General features: G+C 41.5%; 1 protein-coding gene across 3 annotated transcripts in view; it reads right to left on the bottom strand.

Moving 5' to 3' along the window:
• Positions 1-25150, bottom strand: part of LOC126191582 (uncharacterized) — a 30590-nt gene extending 5440 nt beyond the window's left edge. Inside the window, exons 1-4 of one of the 3 annotated variants that reach the window (XM_049932516.1) lie at positions 25094-25150; positions 17558-17628; positions 15140-15385; positions 14903-15041 (exon numbers count right to left, since the gene is read on the bottom strand). In XM_049932516.1, coding sequence (XP_049788473.1) covers positions 14903-15041; positions 15140-15300 — 300 coding nt within the window. In that variant the 5' untranslated portion in view covers positions 15301-15385; positions 17558-17628; positions 25094-25150. Of the gene's footprint in view, positions 1-14902; positions 15042-15139; positions 15386-17557; positions 17629-24801; positions 24880-25093 lie in introns of those variants that run through there. The other 2 variants (XM_049932515.1, XM_049932518.1) reach the window with 2 other exon arrangements.
• Positions 25151-26595: the final 1445 nt, after the last annotated feature.

Raw genomic sequence — 26595 nt, 5'->3', positions numbered from 1 at the left:
ATATTAGAAGAGATTACAGTCATTAGGTCATAATTGACCATGGTAGCAGCACAATTGTGTGTACACTATAGAAGCAGGGGGAGCAAAGGTAGCAATAGTGTACACTCCAGTACTAGTAAGAGTCAAACATTGTGACATGCTATATGTCTTCACTGAGTGAAGTGCTCATTTAGAAGAAGAATAGAAACAGACTGTACAATATTTCTCACATTGGCTATAGACTATACTTTGTTTGCAGCACTCCATAAAGGTACCTGCCCTGAAAATGTTGCTCTTGTCCACATTGATGACTGTGGGTTCATTGTCAGTTGTTTTATTCACAGATGATAATGCTCACTGTTCGTGTTAGTTTGTGCGGACTGATTTATATTTTCAGTTACCTCACAGTAACATTCCAACAGTAGTCATCACACACTTTTTCGGGATAACTCTCAGCTTTTCAAGTATTCCGTCACAAAAGCCAAAGTTAATATCAGAGCTACAAATGCAAACAGACCATGTGGGCTAGTGTTTAGTGTTTTTTAAATAAGGTCGAGGTCCCAGATTCAGTTCCTCCTGCTGACCATATTGATTTTCATCGTCCTCTCCTTAGTCTTGTGGAATCAACTGGAAAGCTACTGGGATATAAAATACAAGAAATTGGCATGCAAGTCACTGAAGCAGCATTCCGTCAAAAGGCTTGCACCAGGCAAGCTGGCACACACTGTTGTTGGAGACTGAAGTGCTTTAAATATTATGACAATAGATCTTATTGTTTGCAAGATTCCAGACCTGTTCTATAGAATATAGGTCATGATGGCAGTAGATAGGCAACCATTCTGTTGCATAATTTTGTCAGTGGAATAAAGAGGAGGAGGTTTTTGCTCCTTAATTAATGAAAAGTTTGACTTTCCTTGTCTCTACATATATTTGTTTTCTCCCCATTTCTGCATGACAGTTCAAAGTTTTGCTTTTATAGTCATAGAGGAGAAATTACTGCACGACATCATGCCTCTCCTTCTGTAATTTAACACCATTGACTTACCTTTTGCATGTCAACATGTGCTTGCACCTTCCATTGGCTGCTTTGTTGGCACTATCTCACTTTTATTGTTCTCATTGTCAGTAAAATTAATGATATTAACGACAAATTGTCATGGCTTTCTACAGAGGTATTTTCTGTGTTCACTTTTCACACTCACACTACAAGGTAACAACATGCACTGCTTTGATTTTGAATGTAAATGTACCTAGTCAACACATGACCACAATAGTTCCTGCTACAGCTAATTTACCACCTTGCCTTGTCGAGTAATAATTGAACAAGTTGGCGCATTAATGATAAAAAGGGCTATTTGTGAGCAAAGTGAGGTCTTATTTATATCCCTATTTTTCTATTGTTTCCTTAACCTATTTATGCTAGCCTCCAACCCTACCCTTATCTAACTTAGCTGTTGCTCATATCTAATTGCATCAGTATCAGCACTACCTTAAACAGTTACTGACCCCTTTCTCTCTCTCTCTTATTTATTTATTTTATTTGTTTGTTTATTTTTTAAATGACTCTGTAGCTGTCAACAAATAAAAAAATTCACAACAGCAAGCAGTTGTGGGGCCATTTAAAAAATTTCCTGTAACAGAGGCCCCATGTTGAAAGAAAATTATATCTTACTGTCCTTGATCAAAAAGAAAAAGTTTAAAAAAATGGAGAGGGGAATAGAACACAAACAAGATAAAAAATAGATGCAATACAAATTATAGAGAAATGGAATGAAACAGAATGGATTAATAGTATGCTTTCAGGCATATAACCAAGTTATTGATTCCCTTTCATGAACAATATTTCAATGACTGACTCAGTTGTCTTCTTTAGGTGCTGCAAAATGAGCAGTTGGAGAGTCCAAGTAGTGACTACACAAATTGTGCATAAAAATCAGCAACTCAGTTGAATTCTAGAAAGTATGCCACTAATTAGTCATGCCAAGGAAACCTGAAAGGCCAAGCAAAGCAGGCATTTGTGACCATTTTTGTAATAAAATGTCGTAGCATGTGTATCTGGCGAGCAACTGATGAACAGAAAAGAGAGAAGTGTTTGGGTGATAGAGGAGTATGAACTGATCTTCAGGAACAAAATCAAGGTAGATCAGGATATGTGATACAATTTGGAGCTGTGTTTGTTGAAGTGAACAAGATTTTGCTGTAATTTTCTGGAATATGTTCTACAAATGTAAGTGCAGATAATTTCCTGCTGACTTTTAGAAACAAGATAGAACCACAATTAAGTGAACAACAACAACAAGGATTTCATCCTGGAAGAGCAGCTTTTGATGCCATATTGACAACTAGACAGATAGTAGAAAATAACTCAGAACCTGGAAAAAGACATTGCAGTTGCATTTATAGATGTACAAAAGGCTTATGACCGTTACAAGGGAAGAGACATGGGGTTGTCTGAATAGAAGGGAACTGTCAAAAAGAGTCCAGCCCAAACTCAGAAACATATATAACAAATGTTATGTTATAACAGGTATTAAAAAATCAGAACAAGTTAGAACAGATAGAGTGATTTGACAAGGAAGTGTGCTCCATCAGTGATCTTCAGTACAGGGTTTATCAAAAACCACTTTACAGCTTTGAAAATTAGTAAAAACTTATTCATACCACTTACAGGCTTAGTCTTGGTGTCATCTTTGAGGAAAATAGATCAAGTTTTGACACTTTGGTAAGTCATCCAGGATGTACTTAATGTCAACTATCCACATAAGTGAATAGACCAAGGTGCACCAATTGCATGATGTCCATGTTTCCATGTACACTTTATGTGACACTTCTTGACTTTTTCTTTCAGGGTATCATAAATGGTACCTTGTTTGTTCACCTTGTACCAGCTTCTCAATCAGATCTCAGAATTAGAATCTACTTTGCAATTAAACACGTCACTCCTGACATGCTGCAGCAAGTTTGTCAAGAAATTAGCTTCACATGGAATGTTGCCACATAACTAGAAGCAAATGTCTTTTGCAAAGTTTGAGATCATAAAATTTTTATGAAATTTTACAATTTTGCTGAAAATGCAAAACTATTAACTTTTAAGCAAAACTGCAAGACAATCAAGGAAACTATGCAGTCACATCATTTGGAGTTAATGACAGAAATTCGATTCACGTTATGGCAATGAAATCTGAATATCAATGGCAACCAATTCTATCCTACTTTGATATATATCGGTATCTTATCTCATATGGGGTATTGCAAACTTAATTTCCTGTGCAGGGATGTAAGACATTCAACAATGCCTGATGCAGTCTCTGACTGGCAGTATATTGCATGTTTATTAATATGATAGTGACAGTTTTTGCTCAAGAAAATGAATTTTAATCCGAAGGATTTTACAAGTTTAACAAAACTAGAAAGATATTCATGTGTAAATACTGCAGTGTGTGAATTGAGTGACAGCGAGAGGACATGAGTCTAAAACATATTAATTACATTTCTTTCCATGAGTAGACAAGGAGAAGGTACTAACAACAACAGGTAAGTTACTCTGACAGACATCAGTATAGTGGTAAAACGAGTGAAAACCGATGAAGAAGAATTCATTTTATCAACAACTCGAGCTTTCATCAAGGCTAGTAGTCCACTGCAAAGTGTTGATTATACAAAACTCAGAGAGTGGATGAACAAATATGTACAAGGTTTCTGTAATATTATATATTTTTGGAGGAGAAGAGTTACGAGTTTAACTTGGTGCTGGTGTGATTACAGGACTACGGAGAAGCAATTTTGCTATTGTTACTAAAAATAGACATCCATGGTATTATGTAACAAAATGTAGCTTCATACTTGCCTAGAATTAACCATCCCACCCCAAAAACTATTCTTACTTTTATAGCATGTATTAAAGATAGGCTTTGTGTATCAGCTATATTCGGACTTTTCTGTGCTACAAACGATATTTAGGCTTAGGTAATGCATGCTGGATCCTCATTCATTCCAAAGGCAAAGAAATTAGTAATTTAATTCCTTAAATGGTGTTAAATAGTACTCTGATATAAGGTCTATTAACATTTTTAAGGGTCTGGAGACTTACCCTCATATGGAAGACTGCAGGAAGGTTTTGTACCTCAAATCATCAAGAGGAATAGAAAAAACTAAAAGAAGCTGTGAAAGATGAAAGTGTTTTAATACTCTTGAGGTGAAATGATGGACAGAAAAGGGCAGCATGTGTTCATGGTTCTGCTAAAAGTACCTAGCTGTTTATGGGTGGAGTTGAAGTTACTGCAAATGCAAATGCTACAGAATGTTCACAAGCAATTATGAGTGTAATTCAGAAACTTGAAATAAATGTTGATTCTATACAGATACATCTTAAAAAAGGCATGGTAAGAATAGAGTCAGCTGATGGTTGAAAACATAGATAAAGCCAAACACATCTTCATAACCCATGGCCTTGTAGGAATTTGAGGTTGTAAAGCCACTTTTGTTTGTTGGGACACTATCCACAGCTCCTGCAATTGCATAACTGATCTTATTAAAGAATGGAAACACCCAAGTTGTAATATCAACAATATTAGGAAAAGACTGTTACACATTATAACTTTTGGCCAAAGCCATCCTCAGTGAAGAAAACACACACATTGACACAGGCAAGCACACCTCATGCTCACTGGACCATATGCAATATGGGTGCAATATGAATAGCAATTTGGAGCGGTGTGGGAAAGGTGGAGCGATAGCAGGATAGAGGTAGGGAAAGAGAAGAGTGCAGTCTGGTAGGGTGTACAGGGACTAAATATGATACCAGTGGTGAGGGGTTTGGATTTGGAGTGGCACAGGTATGGATTAGGATGTTGTGGAGGTTGGTTGGGCAATGGAACACCACTTACACTCTTTGAAGGAAAGGAAATGATCTTGGGTAGGAAGTCTCTCATTTCAAGGTGTGGTAATAGATAATCAAAGCACTGATGAAGGAGGTGGTACAGTTTTTCCAGTCTGAGGTGGTATTGGGTGACAAAGGGGGAGCTCTTTTGTAGCTGGCTCTTTGGAGTGGTGGGAGGATTGTGGATGTGTGAGGAAACGGCACGGAAAATACATTTGCAGCTAGTTCTGAGGGATAGTGCCTGTCTGTGAAGGCCTTGTTGCCCCCAAACCCCACCTTTCAATGCTGCGCCTGTTCATCTTGAGAGACCACCATCTAGTCCCTGCACACCCCACCAGACAGTGCTCTCCTCTATCCCCCACCTGTGCCCTGCTATCCTTCCCCTTGCCCCCACCCCCTCCAGATTGCTGTTCATCTGATGGTCATCTACATCTACATGATTACTCTGCAATTCACATTTAAATGCTTGGCAGAGGGTTCATTGAACCACAATCGTACTATCTCCCTACCATTCCACTCCCAAACAGCGCGCGGGAAAAACGAACACCTAAACCTTTCTGTTCGAGCTCTGGTTTCTCTTATTTTATTTTGATGATCATTCCTACCTATGTAGGTTGGGCTCAACAAAATATTTTTGCATTCTGAAGAGAAAGTTGGTGACTGAAATTTCGTAAATAGATCTTGCCGCGATGAAAAACGTCTTTGCCTTAATGACTTCCATCCCAACTCACATATCATATCTGCCACACTCTCTCTCCTATTACATGATAATACAAAACGATCTGCCCTTTTTTGCACCCTTTCGATGTCCTCCGTCAATCCCAACCAGTAAGGATCCCACACCGCGCAGCAATATTCTAACAGAGGACGAACGAGTGTAGTGTAAGCTGTCTCTTTAGTGGACTTGTTGCATCTTCTAAGTGTCCTGCCAATGAAACGCAACCTTTGGCTCACCTTCCCCACACCGAGTGAGGTGGCGCAGTGGTTAGCACACTGGACTCGCATTCGGGAGGACGATGGTTCAATCCTGTCTCCGGCCATCCTGATTTAGGTTTTCCGTGATTTCCCTAAATTGCTTCAGGCAAATGCCAGGATGGTTCCTTTGAAAGGGCACGGCCGATTTCCTTCCCCATCCTTCCCTCACCCGAGCTTGCGCTCCGTCTCTAATGACCTCGTTGTCAACGGGACGTTAAACACTAATCTCCTCCTCCTCCACCTTCCCCACAATATTATCTATGTGATTTTTCCAACTGAAGTTGTTCGTAATTTTTACACCCAGGTACTTAGTTGAATTGACAGCCTTGAGAATTGTACTATTTATCGAGTAATCGAATTCCAACGGATTTCTTTTGGAACTCATGTGGATCACCTAACACTTTTCGTTATTTAGTGTCAACTGCCACCTGCCACACCATACAGCAATCTTTTCTAAATCGCTTTGCAACTGATACTGGTCTTCGTATGACCTTACTAGACGGTAAATTACAGCATCATCTGTGAACAACCTAAGAGAACTGCTCAGATTGTCACCCAGGTTATTTATATAGATCAGGAACAGCAGAGGTCCCAGGACGCTTCCCTGGGGAACACCTGATATCACTTCAGTGATTCCGGTTCGGGCTGCCAATGATATCTGTCATGTGTGCGTGAGGTGTGGTTACTTGTGTGAATTTGTTTGTGTTTTCTTTGCTGAAGAAGGCTTTGGCCAAAAGCTGCAATGTCTTACAGTCTTTTTGTTATGCCTGTCTGCAGCTCAACAGTCATCTGCATAGCAAGTAGCAATGTATTCTGTTCCTAATATTGTTGATCTTATTAAAGCCAATATGTTTATTTGAATTTGAAAGAAAAATAAAGGTAATAATTATGATGCAAAGTTGATCAACGTGTGGCACAACAGGCAGGTGCTTGATTTCAATGGCTGGTTCACAACCCATGGCATCTGGATTGTCCTGTACACTACCAGCTTTTAAGAACTGCACAGATCGGAATTATCCTTACATCACATTCCCTGCTATCAAAAGCATCCCAGCCTCAACCTACAGTAACCTACCATCCCCAAACCTTCCACCCAACAGTTTCTGCCTCCTTAGTCCTATCATCTTCTCCAAGCTCATGTCCCTTCACCCTGTATTGCTCACTGCCAATTCATCCACAAGTCTTTCCCCTCTCTCTTCCTCACCCCCCCCCCCCCCCCCCCCCGCCCAATCCCCCACTGCCCTGCCCTCCCCCCGCAACCTCCAAATACTGTGTCTGGCAGGCTTACCTTCGCAGCAAAATTGAGGATCGTAGAAATGTTTTAAGTAGAGTAATAGATAATTAATGAAAAGGAAAGGCAAATATGACATACGTTCAAACATCTGTTGTATATGAAAAATAGAAAATGATTCTTATTGTTATCTTTCATATTTGAATTAGGTTTCCTAGAAAATATAAACACGCTTACTCATTTACATGGGGTGACATGTGGGAGGGTACAGAATTTTTACTGATTTAAATTTGGGATTTTTCCTCTAACCATTAGAAGTGTGAAGTGCTCTGTATCGTTATCAATTATAATGAAGCAAACCTGCTTGTAATTAACATTGTTATAAAGGTTATACAGTTGAAATACTATGCAAGAGTGTCGTTTTTTTAGATGCAGGATATTTTGTGCCCATTCAAATATTTGTTTTGTGTTGTATTATTTTTTTGCGGTACTCCTTGTGTGGCACGTGACTCTTGGAGTTTGGAAGCAGTCACCCGTACATCATAGCAAATACCTAAGGGAACCTTTGGAATATAAAATGACAAGACATTGTCATCAATGTGGAAACAAGATAATAAAGGATAACATTTCTGTTGAAAAGTGTTGTACAATTTGAATTAGTGTAAATTAAGTCTCCATTCAAAACAGATATCTGTAGTTGGAATCATAATAAATGTTCGTGATTGTATGGACTTGTTGACATTCATTTCACCAGTAGGGACTGGAGATTGATTATTAAGTAATAGAATTTTTATGGTTTTATTGTAGCAAGAATCTCTTCCATCTCGAAGCACCACTCATACAAGGTGCAACTGACACGACAATGTCACATGCCGTACACTGAGCACTGGCGTCAGCAAAGCTGGGTTTGCATGTTGCAGCCAGATAGCTGGACACTGCTTCACATGTCACGGGTCACATGACCTTCTCCATAAGCAGTGGGAAGCATGGCTTTACACTGTGCTGAGAAAGCACATATGTATGTGTAAATGAGAGCTGAGCGTCTCTGGGCCATCACCAGCCTGAAAACCTGCATCAGTCCTCTACCATATGCCTTCTTGAACTGTAGCCACCCCTCCATCCTCACGATTGGCTGCAGTTGGTGTTACAGGGGTGGTGGAACTATCTTCAGTTGGCAGGAGACAGGTCATCATTCATGCAGTATGATGCCTGGCCCACAGCCTGCAGTGTCAACACAGTGTGGTGTGTAACAGAGCCATTGATTATTTTTGGTGTGTGTGACAGATGTGGGATCTAGGTGAGAATGTCACTCTAAATTAAAGATTATTTTGGTTAGGCCAGAAGAACAGACCGATATCTCTAAATTTCAGAGTAACTGCAGAGAGCCGTACTTGGAGTGTGATCTGCCTGGGCATACAGCACTGTGCACAGAGATGGACTTCTTGGGAGACGATGCAGAGTGTCTACATGGTTAATGATAAGATGGAAGTGCAATTTTTTGGTAATTTTCAGTCTATGAGGTGTAGTACAAGTTTATATGCCAACTAGCTCTGCAGATGATGATGAAATTGATGATGAGATACAAGAAATTATTCAGGTAGTGAAGGGAGACGAAAATTTAATAGTCATTTGTGACTGGAATTCGAGAATAGGAAAAGGGAGAGAAGGAAACATAGTGGGTGAATATGGATTGGGGGACAGAAATGAAAGAGGAAGCCATCTGGTAGAATTTTGCACAGAGCATAACGTAATCATAGCTAACACTTGGTTCAAGAATCATAAAAGAAGGTTGTATACATGGAAGAATCCTGGAGACACTAGAAGGTATCAGATAGATTATATAATGGTAAGACAGATATTTAGGAACCAGGTTTTAAATTGTAAGACATTTCCAGGGACAGATGTGGACTCTGACCACAATCTATTGGTTATGAACTGTAGATTAAAACTGAAGAAACTGCGAAAAGGTGGGAATTTAAGGAAATGGGACCTGGATAAACTGAAAGAACCAGAGGTTGTACAGAGTTTCAGGGAGAGCACAAGGGAACAATTGATAGGAATGGGGGAAAGAAATACAGTAGAAGAAGAATGGGTAGCTCTGAGGGATGAAATAGTGACGGCAGCAGAGGATCAAGTAGGTAAAAAGACAAAGGCTAGTAGAAATCCTTGGGTAACAGAAGAAATATTGAATTTAATTGATGAAAGGGGAAAATATAAAACGCAGTAAATGAAGCAGGCAAAAAGGAATACAAACGTCTGAAAAATGAGATTGACAGGAAGTGCAAAATGGCTAAGCAGGGATGGCCAGAGGACAAATGTAAGGATGTAGAGGCTTATCTCACTAGGGGGTAAGATAGATACTGCCTACAGGAAAATTAAAGAGAGCTTTGGAGAAAAGAGAGCCACTTGTATGAATATCAAGAGCTCAGATGGAAACCCAGTTCTAAGCAAAGAAGGGAAAGCAGAAAGGTGGAAGGAGTATATAGAGAATCTAAACAAGGGCGATGTACTTGAGGACAATATTATGGAAATGGAAGAGGATGTAGATGAAGATGAAATGGGAGATACGATACTGCGTGAAGAGTTTGACAGAGCACTGAAAGACCTGAGTCGAAACAAGGCCCCGGGAGTAGACAACATTCCATTAGAACTACTGACGGCCTTGGGAGAGCCAGTCCTGACAAAACTCTACCATCTGGTGAGCAAGATGTATGAGACAGGCGAAATACCCTCAGACTTCAAGAAGAATATAATAATTCCAATCCCAAAGAAAGCAGGTGTTGACAGATGTGAAAATTACCTAACAATCAGTTTAATAAGCCACAGCTGCAAAATACTAACGCGAATTCTTTACAGACAAATGGAAAAACTAGTCAAAGCCGACCTCGGGGAAGATCAGTTTGTATTCCGCAGAAATGTTGGAACACGCGAGGCAATACTGACTCTACGACTTATCTTAGAATATAGATTAAGGTAAGGCAAACCTACATTTATAGCATTTGTAGACTTAGAGAAAGCTTTTGACAATGTTGACTGGAATACTCTCTTTCAAATTCTAAAGGTGGCAGGGGTAAAATACAAGAAGCGAAAGCCTATTTACAATTTGTACAGAAACCAGATGGCAGTTATAAGAGTCAAGGGGCATGAAAGGGAAGCAGCGGTTGGGAAGGGAGTGAGACAGGGTTGTAGCCTGTCCCCGATGTTATTCAATCTGTATATTGAGCAAGCAGTAAAGGAAACAAAAGAAAATTTCGGAGTAGGTATTAAAGTCCACGGAGAAGAAATAAAAACATTGAGGTTCGCCGATGACATTGTAATTCTGTCAGAGACAGCAAAGGACTTGGAAGAGCTGTTGAACAGAATAGATAGTGTCTTTAAAGGAGGATATAAGATGAACATCAACAAAAGCAAAACGAGGATAATGGAATGCAGTTGAATTAAGTCGGGTGATGCTGAGGGCATTAGATTAGGAAATGAGACACTTAAAGTAGTAAAGGAGTTTTGCTATTTGGGGAGCAAAATAACTGACGATGGTCAAAGTAGAGAGGATATAAAATGTAGACTGGCAATGGCAAGGAAAGCGTTTCTGAAGAAGAGAACTTTGTTAAAATCGAGTATTAAGTGTCAGGAAGTCGTTTCTGAAAGTATTTGTATGGAGTGTAGCCATGTATGGAAGTGAAACATGGACGATAAATAGTTTAGACAAGAAGAGAATAGAAGCTTTCGAAAAGTGGTGCTACAGGAGAATGCTGAAGATCAGATGGGTAGATCACATAACTAATGAGGAGGTATTGAATAGAATTGGGGAGAAGAGGAGTCTGTGGCACAACTTGACAAGAAGAAGGGACCAGTTGGTAGGATATGTTCTGAGGCATCAAGGGATCACAAATTTAGCATTGGAGGGCAGCATGGAGGGTAAAAATCGTAGAGGGAGACCAAGAGATCAATACACTAAGCAGATTCAGAAGGATGTAGGTTGCAGTAAGTATGGGGAGATGAAGAAGCTTGCACAGGATAGAGTAGCATGGAGAACTGCATCAAACCAGTCTGAGGACTGAAGACAACAACAACATGAGGTGTTGCGTGGTTTTACTGTCTTTATTGCATATTGAGGGAGGATAAAGGTTTTGCAATGGAATAAGCAGGAATATGGGATGTTACACAGCCAGTGGCAGTACTTTTAGTGATGGAGAAAGTAGCACAGCTGTCAGTGGATAATACCGAGCTGTGAGGGCGGGTTTAAGTTAAGGATAAGCAAATAAAATTGCTCGAAGTGCCAGACCATGAGGTGCATCCAGCTGCCACCAGGGTAATCATTTCCTTTTCAGGAAGTTTGTCTAAGGTGTGGTAACATTCATGGAGGACCTGATGATGTCGACAGGTACAGGTTTTTGTCTGGCAGTCAAGTGTTATGGGTGGCTAAATTACATCTAGTTGGAGAGGCAAAACTTTTGTAAGATGTACATGGGCACTGAGGAATGCAGATATGTTGGAGCATTTGAGGCATGGTCTTCTGCAGAGGAGCAAGAAACAGAATGGTGCAAGTTTCTTTTGGGAGCAGTTGAGTACTGTTACAAAGAAGCATGGAGAAGCATTAGAGGGCTCTGCGGATAGGATAATGAAGGTTATTGTGTATACATATGAACTGAGGGGAATGATAAAGTAAACCCAGTAAAGAGTGCTCAACACTTTCCTAAAAGGCTTAGCACTTGGTATGTCAAGAACAGTACTCACCAGTGGTTCAAAGGATCTCCATTCAAGTGTTAGGTTAGCAATGGAATGTGAAGAGATTGATATGTCAACAAATGTATGTGATGAGTGTGGCATATTTTCCAGAAATGAAAGATGTTACAGATGTGGATGGATATATCATGTACAGTGGCAGTGCTGCCAGCCTCATTGGGACAAAGGTATCATGTATGAGCAGCAGAATTATGCTAATGGCAATGGGGTGGACAAGATGGAAATGAGCAGCTGTTAAAAGCAAGAGGGAACCCAAAATCCACTGAAAGATGTTCCTGTTGGACTTTGATGCAGCAAGCATGTGTGCAGAGGTGAAATGTGGAATAATAGATGTTGGATGGAGCAAGAAGCTTAAGTTTTTGTTGGACACAGGGAAACATGATCATAAGCCAGTAGGGACCTAGTGAATCCAAGATGATGGAATGCACTACTCTCTAGGTTGTGTGGGGTTGGAGATAATGATGTAAGAACATTGCAGTAAATGGGGATTGATTTTCTGGCTGAAGGAGTTCAGTTTAAACAATCTGTGGAAATAGTGTCACTTCTAAGTGAGGGTTACAGTATGATTCTGAGGTTGGACTTTTTGTATCAGCATCATGCCAAAGTTGGCCTATGGCAAAATGTGGTGGAACTTATCATGAAAACATTCCAAGTAGGGTATGTCAGTATAGAGCTGTCATTAGGTATGTCTATTGTATTGGTTCAAATGGCTCTAAGCACTATGGGACTTAACATCTGAGGTCATCAGTCCCATAGACATAGAACTACTTAAACCTAACTAACCTAAGGGCATCACGTCCATGCCTGAGGCAGGATTCAAACCTGTGAACGCAGCAGCTGTGTGGTTCCGGACTGAAGTGCCTAGAGCCGCTCAACCACAGCGGCCGGTCTCTATTGTATTGGGCAATCCAATTAAGCTATGTACAAATACACTAGTGCTTGATTTACATGATTGTGTTCCAGGTGGCAGTGGATCATTGCTTTGGACAATTGTGAAGCCAGGCTTAACCTGTCAATATGTTATGTGTAAGTGCTGACAGGGCATGATGTGTAGGTACAGAAAGTTTTTTAGTTGAGAAGAGTACTGTATGTTACAAGAGAGAGATGACAGGAAGATAGTACCCCTGAATCGATAATTTTGGGGCCAAGGAGCTGAAGTTGATGAAGAGGATAACAAGTTTGCACATTCTGGAGGAGAATGATTGGTGCACAGAGGGAGTAAAGCAGGGGCAGACACAACCCACCACTAAGATCGTACTATGTAAAAAGTTGGAGCATTAGAAGGGAGTACAGGGTGTGTGAATAGAGGAGCTCTGTTGGAGTTTGAAAACGAGTTTTCCTTGCGGTTTGCCACTAGTGCCATCCGTTACACAGCATTGAACTGTGAAAGGTAATGGAAACCATACTGGATAACTCAATCCTTGCAGGTGATTATAGAGGAGTTTATCAACGTGTCTTTGGCTGATGGTATAATAGAAGAGAGCAGTAGTTCATAGGAGCAGGTATTTTGGTTGTGCTTAAGAAGTCTACAGATAATTCTAAGAAGAACAGATTCAGCTTTGATTACTGTCATCTTAGTACAAGGGGGATTCAATAAGTAATGCAATTACTTTTTTTTGAAAGCAGATTAGTTTCACTCAGGATTCCAATACCCCTCTACACACTACATTGGGAGGTGGTACCTTCTGCCATGAATGTCACAGTGGTTTACAGATCATAAATGTAGATGAAGAATTAAAGGATTCCTATTGGGTTACTTTTAGTCTACTGAAGAGTATCTTCACAAGACTCTTAAAATTACTGAATTAGGTTATAATTACTATTAGGACTATAAGATTATATTACTTCATAATTTAGGTCATTCTATTGTACTGCATTGAAATGAAGAGTACAGTTTTTTCTGTTCCCACTTTACAGAGACTTCTCACTGAGGGATTCATTGAATATGGCCGCACGGGATTAGCCAAGCAGTCTAAGGTGCTGCAGTCATGGACTGTGCGGCTGGTCCCGACGGAGTTTCGAGTCCTCCCTCGGGCATGGGTGTGTGTGTTTGTCCTTAGGATAATTTAGGTTAAAGTAGTGTGTAAGCTTAGGGACTGATGACCTAACAGTTAAGTCCCATAAGATTTCACACACATTTGAACATTTTTGAACATTGAATATGATTTACGAGACGAAACATAAAATTTTATTTGAAAGCTGTAAAACACAAACACATTGTCTGTTGAACAAATATTAAATGGTGATGGGGAGAAGTTAAAAGATAATCTTTCTGTATAAGATGACATTGTGAAATACTATAAAGAACAATATGGAGAAAATGCCAAGATAGTGTCTTGGTTTCATAATAAAAGTAGCCAGTTTTCTTATGACCTGTACAGTCATGAGCAGCATTTGGCTTTAAATGTTTGAAATGTTAGAGAAACATTTTGCATTTCTAAAAGAATGAATGTTCTAAATGTTTATGTGTACACAAAAAGAAAAATTATAAATGGAGAAGAAAGTATGGAAATGATCTATTTTTAGTGCCGTATGCTGTTATTACATACCAAGCACACTAAATTTAGCTATTTAAAAAGCAAGTTTAAGCAGTTGAAAAAGTAGTTCAAGCAGTTGAAAAAGTAGTGATAAAAAAAAATAAAAAAATCTATAAAATGGCATTGGATGTCACCAAACTAAAAAAAGAAAATCCTGAGTCAGCTCTCTGTTGTATGCATGGTGTGTTCCAGGTCATTAATATGTTGTCAAACTGGTAGCAATGCAACTGATGACTGAACTGAAATATTTTAACAGCATGAGAGAGAATTCTTTCAGCCCCAAGAAATGTTAGTTTAAATAAGATAGAAACTGGATGGTAAATAACTGACTTGATGGAACCAGTATGTCCATTTTTGTATACTTTTTGTATCTTTTTGAGAAAAGAGATTGTAGTTCTGTGATCATTAGTTCATTTTTGTGTCTCATTTTGCCATTTCAATGATAATGTTCTTATACTTCGGATTTTGATGTACTGGTAATTAACCAATGAAATATGCACAATATGTTGTTGTTAAAAATGAAACCATTTATCCTATGGTACATGGCTAGCTAAATACCATCTTAGTGTGTTGAATCCATCTCTCTTCAAGAATATTTCCTTGTGCTGAGGCAATATCATGTGCATTCTTTAGAAAACTATAGGCCTTCTTGATGTTACCTTTAATGTAGTTGTAATAAGCCATCAAGTGCAAAAATCTGAAAACACACAGATTTTCTCAGAGAAAGTAATGTACCTCATTATGTTAATATTTAGCTTATTGCTATACATGTACCCATAATCAAACCCTACTTACCGTGGTTGTGTGACTTTCATGGCACCTACAACCTCATGCAATGCATGGATAAGATCTTTAATCAACTGACACTTCTCAAGTGCAGGTGCGAGTGGATTTTGTGTGTGAGAACTTATAAGTAATCCCTCAAGTAAATTAAGAGAAGTGTTAATATTTCCCATTGAGATTTCTGGTAGCACTATGTTGTGGGGTACAGCATAACTTTCCCATAGAGTAGAACTTTCCCAGTCCCTTATGCGTATGCACCTAAATGTTATGAAAGAAAAAATGAGCACAATAAGTAAATTGGATTAAGTTTTTTACTATTATTATTATTATTATTATTATTATTATTATTACAATTATTTATTGTGCATAATTATCAGCCACTTAAGCCAACCTTCTTCCTTTATTATATCTGGTACTCAGCTTTCTGATGATGGCTGTATGGTGAAGATCAAGTGCCAAATAAAAAAAAACTCAGCCTGATAGTGAAAATGAGAATATATGTTTTCAAACACCTTTTATTTTTAATATAATCTTCTTTAACATTAATACACTTCATCCAGTGGCATTCTAGTGACATTATTTCTTCTTTCTAGTGTTTCTGTGAATGTACCACAAGATACTCATCTGCAGCTGTGACTGCTACTTAGTTGGAGAAAAATGCTGGTCAGCAGGAAGACTAGTCTTTCTCCCAAAAAATTTCAATAGTCACTTTATGTATAATAATGCATCAGACAAAACAGTGCACAGTAGTTTTTGTGTTCAAGATACTTTCTATGTAGTCTTACACACTTACAGTTAACATCGATCTTGGTAAATAAATGTTTGGATTGATAGCATCTCACCTGTACCAGGTTTAGGTTTTGAATATATATTAAATACATAACAATTCCTACCATTGTATGTATGCCAAGAGACATCAATGGAATTAAAACTCTAAAAATAAAATTTACCATACTTGTCACAAAATGCAGTTCTCAGTTTTTCTTCATAAGTAACTTTAGGAGCTTGCAACTCCTTAGATATATGTTCAATTCATAAATGTATCCTACAGACATGTAATGTAGCCTTATTAATAATTATCTTCTGGTAGTTATTTTTAAAACCAACATTTCATCTATAATATTGTACTCTGAAAGGTTGGGAAAATTTATGGCATATGTATCAGGTGACTGCTTACCATGCATAAACTATACATTTTTGAACTGGATTCCTTGCCTCCAGCACCCGGAGGAGCACCTCAGACATCACCTGCATAAGTTATCCAGCTTGCTGACATTGCTCTGCCAGCTTGGGGCACCATTATCCAACCTCCATACTACCCATAGTATTCCTCCTCATGAACACCTTCTAGCATGCAGACCCTGCCTAGCTGACCTTTTCAACTTGACACATCCCCCAAAACTCCCTTCCAACACTCCACTAAACCCAGAGCTTAAACAATCCCAAGCCACTGCTGTTAATCTTTTCACAAAAAACCTCAGTCCCTCAGAAATTCCAGTCCTATGTAAAGGCCTCACCTACAAAACTGTACCCAAATTTAACCATGCTGGATTTGTCAAAGACCTACTCTCTTTCTCCCTATCTTTATAATGCAAACACTTCATTGCCACCAATCCCTCTAACAAAAGCCAACCTAATCCCTTCACTGAACCCTGCCTCTCCCATTTCATACCACCATTCATACCAGTCCATTCAGGCTGTTTTAGTTTTATTTCTAGATCAAGCCCTCTTAGACAAATTATAGATTCAGGTATATCTCCTGAAGAAGGCTGAATTATTTGGGCTGAAACTTAGGTAAAGTTTGGTTTCATTACCACAATCGAGACTGATAGTTTCTTATATATTAGATTATCATGATTGCTGACTGCTGCAATGTTGAAAGTAGAAAGCTCCTGACCTAATCGTCCTACCTGCAGACAAAGGTTCCTCCACTGTCATTATGAATTGCAGTGACTACCTGGTGGAAGGCCTCTGCCTATTGTCTGACTCCTACACCTTGTAACGTTCTCCTCAGGTCATTAACACTTGACTTAAATTTCGTTTGCCTGGGATTCATTGATGATTGAAAACAAAAATTTCAAGCTTCCCAAAATTTATTGACAACTGAACTACACACTCCACATGTAAACAAAACACTGGCTGGCTGACTTTCTTGCAGCATTGCTTCATCACTTTATATAGAATTTTAAAAATGAATTTCAAAATAACCCATTATTAATTTTGTGCAATTTTGATGTTATAATTAAAATTTACAATATGTAAAGAAACTGATGTCACAGCTGAATAAGGTATAAAATACAATATTGAATGACATAATTTTTTGTAGTAATATCTGTAGTTTTCCATAAGAAAATCAATCTGAACTTTAATTTAAATAATGTCTCTTATTTTAGTTACATAATTAATTACAGTTTGAATTTGGTTACTTACACTCAATGGCAGTACAGAACTCATGCTTTATCCGATTACATACATAAAATGCACAAGTAAGGCCTCAAATTCTGGAAATTGAAAAGTTGTGTAATGTAAACAGTAGTAGTAGTAGAAGGGTTTTGTGGGTGCACGACAGCAAGGTCTTCAGCGCCCGTTCAGTATCATAGTGAGACGGGTGTCAAGAAAAAAACTCAGAACAGTTACATCAAACAGAACATAAAACACAGGGAACAATCATGGAAAAATACGTGCTCACCCACACCCAAGCGTGGGATGAAGCAGGGGGTCAGCAGTAAAACATGGACAACACAGGAAGAAAAAGGTAGAGGGAGCTAAAACAATCGAGCAGATGGAAGTGGCTGGCTGACCGCAAGGAAAAAAGGGAGGAGTCAGCCACTCTGCAGTACACTAAAACCACCAGCCTAAAAGTTTAGGCCAGAGTCCAGACACATCACAAAACTTAAAAACCCTAGACACACATGTCTCATCATTAGCTAAAACACAGGGCAGATCCCCATCAACTTGTGCTTCTGCCCTTGCATCACGGTATAAAACGCAGTCTGTTAAAATGTGCCGGACAGAGATGTGCACACCACAAGCATCACAAAACGGAGAATCCTCCTGCCGTAATAAATAGCTATGTGTCAGAGGACAGTGCCCGATCCGAAGACGTGTGAGCGCCACCTCTTCCCGCCTGAGCAGCCAGCAGGAGGAACGCCACGGCCAAGTGGTCGACTTTACCGACCGCAGTTTATTGGCCGTCACCGCCAGCCATTCGTCCTCCCACAACTCCATGCACTTCCTGTGGAGTGCAGCGATGACTGACTGCAAGGGGATAGGACACTGGACCACATCCTGCTCTCTGCAGGCCTCCTTGGCAGCCCGATCAGCCTGTTCATTGCCCCATATGCCGACATGACCAGGCACCCAGCAGAAGGATACCTCTTTACCCCACCGTTGGAGCAAGTACAGTTGGTCATGTATCAGCTGGACCATCTCTTCAGTTGGGTACAGGTTCTGCAGTGACTGTAAGGCACTAAGAGAATCGGAGCAGAGAAGAAATCGATTGCCCCGAACACGATGCATCTGCTCCAGTGCTGTCAGGATCGAGTGGAGCTCCGCTGCGAAAACGGTATATTCAGCAGGGAGGCGAATCCGGGTAACATGATCAGGGAACACCACAGAACAGCCAAGGAAAGTCTCCTGTTTGGAGCCATCAGTATAAACGACAGTGAAACCGTGATGCACATCTAAAATGTTCAAAAACAGAGATTGGAACGTAAAATCTGGTGTGCCAGCTTTCTTAAAATTAGTCAAATCTAAAATAAGTTTGGGTCTCCGGAGGAGCCAAGGTGGAGATCTGCTCCAACCGCGACATAAAACACGAAGACCAGCCATAGACATCGCACCAAGGCAATCCTGTGCGCGAATCCCATAGGGCTGCGTCGCACGTTGCCGGTTATGGAACAATCGTGCCAGAGGAGGCTGAGCAATGGTATGGTATGCAGGGGTGTATGGTGTGGACAAAGTTTTATACACCTGGCGCACTGTAAGTAGCCGTCGCCGCATATGAAGTGGCGGTTCACCAGCCTCTGCACAGAGGCTGGGTATGGGGCTAGTTCAGAATGCCCCAGTGGCCAACCGAAGCCCTTCATGGTGCACAACGTCCAACATTTTTAAGTAAGAAGGCCTCGCAGACCCATACACCGTGCACCCATAATCGAGCCGAGACCGCACAAACGCCCTGTAAAACTGGAGCAGACAAGTCCTGTCAGCTCCCCATGTACTGTGGCTAAGCCATTTTGAAATACTTAAATCCTTAAGAGACCGCCATTTCAGGTCTTTAAGATGAGGTAACCACGTGAGCTTCGAGTCAAAAATGAGCCCCAGAAATCTCACTGTGTCTTTAAAAGTAAGAATAGCGTCCCTCATCCTCAGCTCAGGAAAGGTTAAAATCGAACGAGAACGGTTAAAAAGAACACATACAGACTTCTCGGTGGAAAACTTAAAACCACTCTTCTGCGCCCAGTCATCCAAACGCCTAATCGTAAGTTGCAACTGACGAGTTGTCATTGCAAGGCTTGAAGAAGAGCAAAACAAGGAGAAATCATGCACGAACAAAAAACACTGGACAGGACTTTTCACTATGGACGTAATGCTATTAATAGCAATGGCAAAGAGAGTCACACTTAAAACGCTACCCTGAGGGACACCGTTCTCCTGCTCAAAGCGATCAGACAGGACGTCACCAATCCGGTATCTAAAATATTGTGGCAAGAGGAAAGACTGAATAAAAAGAGGAAGACAACCATGAAAACCCCATTCGTGAAGCTGCTCCAGGATGAGACGCCTCCAAGTAGTATTGTAGGCCTTCTCGATATCGAAAAATACACCAAGAAGGTGATGACGGCGTAGGAAAGCTTGTTGTATAGCCGCCTCCAGGAGGGCAAGGTTATCGAAGGTGGAACAAAACCTCCTGAACCCACACTGAAAGCGACTAAGGAGTTGCCGGGATTCTAACATCCAGACAAGGTGGCGGTTGACCATCCGCTCCAATGTCTTCCCTATGCAACTAGTGAGGGCAATACTACGGTAGCTACTTGGGCTCGTGCGATCTTTCTCAGGTTTTAAAAAAGGGATTAAAACTGCCTCACGCCACGCGTTAGGAAAGTGACCCGACGCCCAAATGGCATTAAAAAGTGCGAGGAGGACTTCTCTGTCTGCATTGTGAGGTGCCATAGCATACTGTAATGGATCCTGTCATGACCAGGGGATGTGTCACGAGCCCCAGACAATGCAGAATCCAGCTCCCACATAGAAAATGGGCAGTTGTAAACTTCATGAGAGGTGGACTGGAAGTTCAGACTACGTCTCTCAGCAACCGCTCTATGGCACTGGAAACCGGGATCCTGACTGGTTGTGGCAGTAGCTGTGGCAAAATACGCTGCCATAGTCTGGGCAATGTCTCACGGATCCGTGTGGAGAGTGCCGTTAGTCATCACAGCAGCTATGGGGCACCTCCCTCCTCTGCCAGAAATTCTCCTGATGGTCTCCCACACAATGGAACTTTTGGTGGAACGATTAATGGTGTTCAGGAACGTTTGCCACGACCTCTTCTTGCTCTCACGAATAATGCGGCGACATCTTGCCCTCGCCACCCGAAAGGCTGCAAGATTCTCAGCAGTCGGCCGACACTTGAACCGATGCAGAGCACCACGCCTGGTCCTGATTGCAGAGCGGCATTCGGCATTCCACCAAGGCACAGGTGGCCTTTTCCGGTGGCCTGTGGACTGTGGAATGGATGCTGCAGCGGCGTGGTGGACCGTTTTGGTAATATGATCCACCCACACCTCAACATTTGCACAGTGTTCGAATTGGGCCAACTGGCTATAAAGTGTCCAGTCAGCTCCACTGAACACCCATTGTGGTGGTCTCCTTTCGGGGCCCACGCCATCTGGCACATGAATCCAGATTGGGAAATGATCACTGCCGTGCAAGTCAGCGACCACTTCCCAGTGAGCACTGGCGGCAAGAGCTGGAGAGCAAAGCGAGAGATCAATTGCAGAGAACGACCCAGTCACTGTGGAGAAATGAGTACTCTGTCCTCCATTGAGCAAGTAGGCACAGGATGACAGGAGAAGCCTCTCAATTGCTCTACCCCTGGGGCAGGTAATTGCAGAGCCCCAAAGCACATTGTGGGCATTAAAATCACCACAAATAATGAATGGCTGGGGGAGCTGGGCAAGAAGGTCGGTGAGGGCCGCTTCATCAAGAGCATCATTTGGGGGCAAGTAAAGTGAACATACAGTCAATGGATGACACACGTGCACGGACACAGCGACGGCCTGTAAAGTCATCGTAAGTGAGAGAGGCGAGGAGTGGTAGTCCGTCCTGACGAAAATACCTACACCTCCTCTAGCTCTCTCTCCACACAGGTCGTCCTTTTTGTGGAGTGTGTAGCCTCGTATCTCAGGGCAGTATGATGGATGGAAATACGTCTCCTGGAGACAGAGACACAGTGGTCTACCCTGAGAGAGTAGACGAAGTTCCTCCACATGCGTCCTGAATCCTTGCAAGTTCCACTGGAGTATGGGAGCCATCTATGATGGGGGTAGCACCTTCATCCTGTCTCTCCGACGGGGTGGGGAGACCGCAGCAGGTGGAGGGGCAGGCGTGGGACGAGATGATTGCCCCACACATACATCGTACTCCATCAACTCTGCGGAAGAGTCAGATGAAGCCTCACGTAAAACAACATCCGCATGGTCAGATGGTTTACCACGGGATTTGACGTGCTGTTGCTGCTGTACGGTAGCTTTCTGTGGTTTGGTGGACTTCGGGGGAGCTGATGTGGAGGTGGTAATTGGCGCACTGGGCTTGGGAACAGCCTCAGCCATTGGAGGCACCAGGGGCTGGCCCAAGTTCGCCACTGTACCTTTGTCTGCTGTTCGAGTAGGGGCTACTGGCTCTGAAACACTGGCTGCGTTGCAAGTGCACTGACAGCTGCAGGTGTTAGTGCCAACACTTACCACCTCAGTCTGCGTTGAGGCATCGACTTTTGGCGTAGACTTCTGAACCAGGGATGCAAAAGATGTAGCAAATGTGGGAGGTTGCATCGACTTATAGATCTTCTTGGCCTCACCATAGGGGATACGCTTGGTTGTTTTTATTTCCTGGACCTTGCGTTCCTCTAAAAATATGTGGCAGTCCCTACTCCAAACAGGGTGGTTCCCAGAGCAATTAATACATTTAGCCAGAGACGAGCAACCAACTCCTTCATGAGCAGCCTGACCACAGTTTCCACAAGTCGCTTCGCCTTTACAGCCTAAGGTGGTATGCCCAAAATGCTGGCATTTAAAACAGCGCTTTGGGGTCGGGAAATAAGGCCTCACACTAAGGCGAAGGAAGCCAGCTTTAACATGCTCAGGAAGTTTTGTGCTACTGAAGGTCAGAATAAAGGAGTCGGATTTGACAAGAGTGCCATCAACCCTCTTCATGATGTGTTGGACATCAACGATACCTTCTGGAGCCCACTCACGTTGCAGTTCTTCCTTGGGAATGTCAACTAGATCCCGGCATGTCACAACACCTTTGCTGTAGTTCAAGGTGCTGTGCAGGTCAGTGTCTATGGCATACTCTCCAAGGCATTTAGCAGATTGGAGGTTAGTTGCTTGCTGGGAAGTGGAAGTTTCCACTAGCAAGGTCCCATTACGTAAGCGCTTCACCGATTTTAAGGAGCCACAGATTCCCTCCAATCCCTTTTGTATATAGATGGGCGAAACCTTCTCGAAACTACCATCCTTCCATTTCACAATGAGAAACACATTCGGATTACCAGAATGCATTATGTTACCTAAGACTGAACTTTTCAAAGAAGCGCTGGAGTCAGGGGGACTGACTGCATGGGCCCTCTTAGGAGACTGGGTGTTAGAACCTTCCAGCGGCCCACCCTTTCCGCTGGGAGGAAGAAAAGAGGATTTCGAAGGATCCATCTCGGTCCCACGAGCAGCTAGGGAACTAGAAGTCCACCTAGACAGAGCCCCGCGTGCCTAGGTAAGCCTTATACAACTGAGGTGCGGCAGGTTCCCCAGAGGTTGCCCGCTATCGACTGTTCCACCTCAACAGCCATGCATCTCATCAGCGCGCAGCACACCTTGAGATTGAGGTTTTTTTTATAGAGGTTTGTTCCATCCTCGCGATCCGGGCGGTCAAGCCACGATCCCCATTCCCTGAGACACACAACGTTCCACCGCCGCGCCGCACGGTGGTCGCTGAAGTATGCTCAGAGCTTACGGTGACGGGGGACTGGTGGCGCTTACCAGTGCCCAGCTCAGGAACCCCGGGGTCGCCAAGCCCGTACACAGCAAATGAATGCTGAGCCCTTGGGGGCTGTAATGTAAACAATTGGAGGGTTAATTAGAAATGTAATTACACAATTGGAGGGTTAATTAGAAATGTAATTACAAAGAATATTAATTACCAAGGAGGACATAAAAATAGATAACAAATGAAAATACATCACTTGGCAATAACTATTAACCTGTTTCTTGAGATAATGAGGTTTTCTGTGTTAACTCATTAATCAAGTGCAATTATGGTAAATAGAGGCATTAATTATTTATGCCAACGTTTCCACAACCTGTTAAAATTTGTTGCTATATATTTATTACTTCAATTTCTCAAGTAGATATTTGATTTAGCATTTGTACATAATTTTGTTAATGACAACAATCTATTGACAATTACGACAATATGTGTCCTTCCAGAATATTCTATATGTTTTCACAAAAATATTCGGTGTTTTATCAAATTGGATAGGTCAATACCTATAAAGATACACATACAAGGCCTTAGTAAGCACAGTATCGTACGATAACTATGCGGATGCATATGAAAAAAGTGGTATCAGTCACTTCATTATAATCTCTGCCAGAGTGATCCCATCCCAGATGCCCAACATAACTTCCAATCTGTGCTTAAAGCTTCAGTCCCTTCTTTGAACCTTTTCCCTGAATTCATTTCCCTCCTAACCCCTATGACACCCCATACACCTAGTTTCTACATGCTCCCCAAAATCTTCCACAAACCCAGCAATCCTGGACTCTCCATTGTAGCTCGTTATTGTGTTCCCACTGAAAGAGTTCCAGCTTTCATTAGTGAACACCTTATTGTGCTCCCACTGAAAGAATTTCACCCTTCATTGATCAATGCCTCCAACCAACTGCCTGAAATCTAGTCTCCCATGTCAAAGATACCAACCATTTCCTTCAAAGACTCTCCACCATCCCAACTCCTTTACCTCCTAGATCCCTACTCATCACTCTTGATGCCATTTCCCTATATACCAGTATCCCTCATGCTCATTCTCTTGCCGTCATTGAATACTACTTCTCCTAACATCCTTCAGACCTCAAATCCATTACCTCATTCCTCATACATCTTACTAACTTGATCATAACACACAACTACTTCTCCTTTGAAGGGAAGGTATATGAACAAATCCCTTTCAAAGCCATGGGCACCCATATGGCACACTCTTGTGCCAATCTGTTTGTGTGCCATCTGGAGGAAACCTTCCTAGCCTCTCAAAACCCCAACCCTTGGTCTTGATCAAGTTCACTAACAATATATTCATGATCTGTACTCAGAGCCAAGACACTCTATACTCATTCCTTCACAAAATCAACACCTCCTCTTCCATCTGCTCCTTGACCCAGTGTACCAGCTTCCTGGATGCTTACCACTTCCTCTCTGATAGCTCCATCCACACATCTATCTGCCCATATCAAACCCACCAACCATTAACAGCACCTACATTCAAAAATCAAATCAAATCGAATTTTTGTTATCACATAACATGCCTTATACAGTTGAAGATTGTGACATAAGTGAATTGTCAATTTTAAGACTAACGTAGAGATTAATAAATCAGTCTAAGGTGACAATATGTATGTATTACTTTACATGGTTATCATTTTTTTTAAATCTATGGTTATAAAACATATGGTGTTACTACTGCTATCTCTTACACACCAAAAATTCTCTCAAACAGCGTGGCCATCCAGGGATGGCATATTTGCAATTACAAGAACTCCATTGCCCAGTATGCTGAAGGTCTCACAAAGACCTTTACCGACAGGCACTATCCCACAGACCTAGTCCACAAAAAACTTTCCCTTGCCATTTCTCCATACACCCCCAGATTTCCCATCACCCCCAACAACAGGCTACAGAGGAGAACCACTTTCATCACCTACGAAAAACCCATACTGGAAAAACTGAACCACATCCTTCACAATGGCTTTGATCACCTATAACTTTGTCCTGAAATGAGGAGCATCTTACCCAAGATCCTTCCCACCCCTACTAAAGCAGTATTCCATCACCCACCCAACCTCCTCAACCTCAATTCCTATGCCACTTCCAATCATAACCCCTTATGACGGGTAACATACACTCATGGAAGCCTCAAGTGTGAGACCTGCCCAATATATTCGCTCAGCATTTCCTATTCCAGTCCTGTTACAGGTTTATCATATCCCCTAAGAGGTATGGTCATCTGAGGAAGTATCTATGTCATTTATCAGCTCTGCTGCAATCATTGGACAGATTTTTATATTGGTATGAATACCAATCAGCTATCCACAAGCATGAATGGCCACTACCAAAATGTGGCCAAGAGCAAAGAGGATCACCCTGTGGCACAACATGCAGCTGAACATTACATGGTTGAATTCAGTGGATGCCTCACAATCTGGGCCATCTGGATCCTCCCTTTCACCACCAGCTTTTCTGAAGTGTGCAGATGGGGTTATCCTTACAACACATTCTCTGTTCCCAAAATCATCCTATCCTCAACCTGTGTTAACCCACTGTCTGCACATCATACGCCCAACAGTTTCCACCATGTTTGTCCTATCACCTCCTCCCAATTCCCATTCACTCACCCTCATTGTGCACTGTTCTCTGCCAATACACCCTCTGATCTGTTTCCCTTCTCTGTTGCTCACCTTTTCTGCTCTCCGAATGTGTTATTAAATTGTGTCACCTGCTTTGTCACTTGGCAAAAACATGGTGCAGGGCTTATAGTATGCTTATTTCTATATTTGGCTCCTGGACAGACAATGACATATCATTCTCATATTCTGTTGAAGTTTTGATATTCTCATACAAGGTCCGGACATTCTCATATGAGGCCATGTCACTCTGCTCACAATGTGTTCATGTCGTCTACCTTAACAAAGTATCAATGATAGCTGTGACAGTTCAAGGGATAACATTCCAATGACTTAATAATGCATCAGGTGTTACATACATCTCATTCAATACAAATATTATGAGCCTGTGATACGTGATTGCTACGTTGGGTTTATTTTTACATTTACAGTCACTGGCCTATCTTCAACCATACACTTCAGAATATAAGCATACTGCTTTGACCTATTCCAGTTGAACTCTTCAAACAAAATAACCTCATGCAATCTATAATTTTAGTCTTAAAATCCAAATTCCAAATAGAATGGCTTGAACACAGA

This window comes from Schistocerca cancellata, chromosome 6, assembly GCF_023864275.1.
Source record: "Schistocerca cancellata isolate TAMUIC-IGC-003103 chromosome 6, iqSchCanc2.1, whole genome shotgun sequence".
Taxonomy (NCBI): Eukaryota; Metazoa; Arthropoda; class Insecta; order Orthoptera; family Acrididae; genus Schistocerca; species Schistocerca cancellata.
This window is presented reverse-complemented; position numbering and strand designations above follow the sequence as displayed.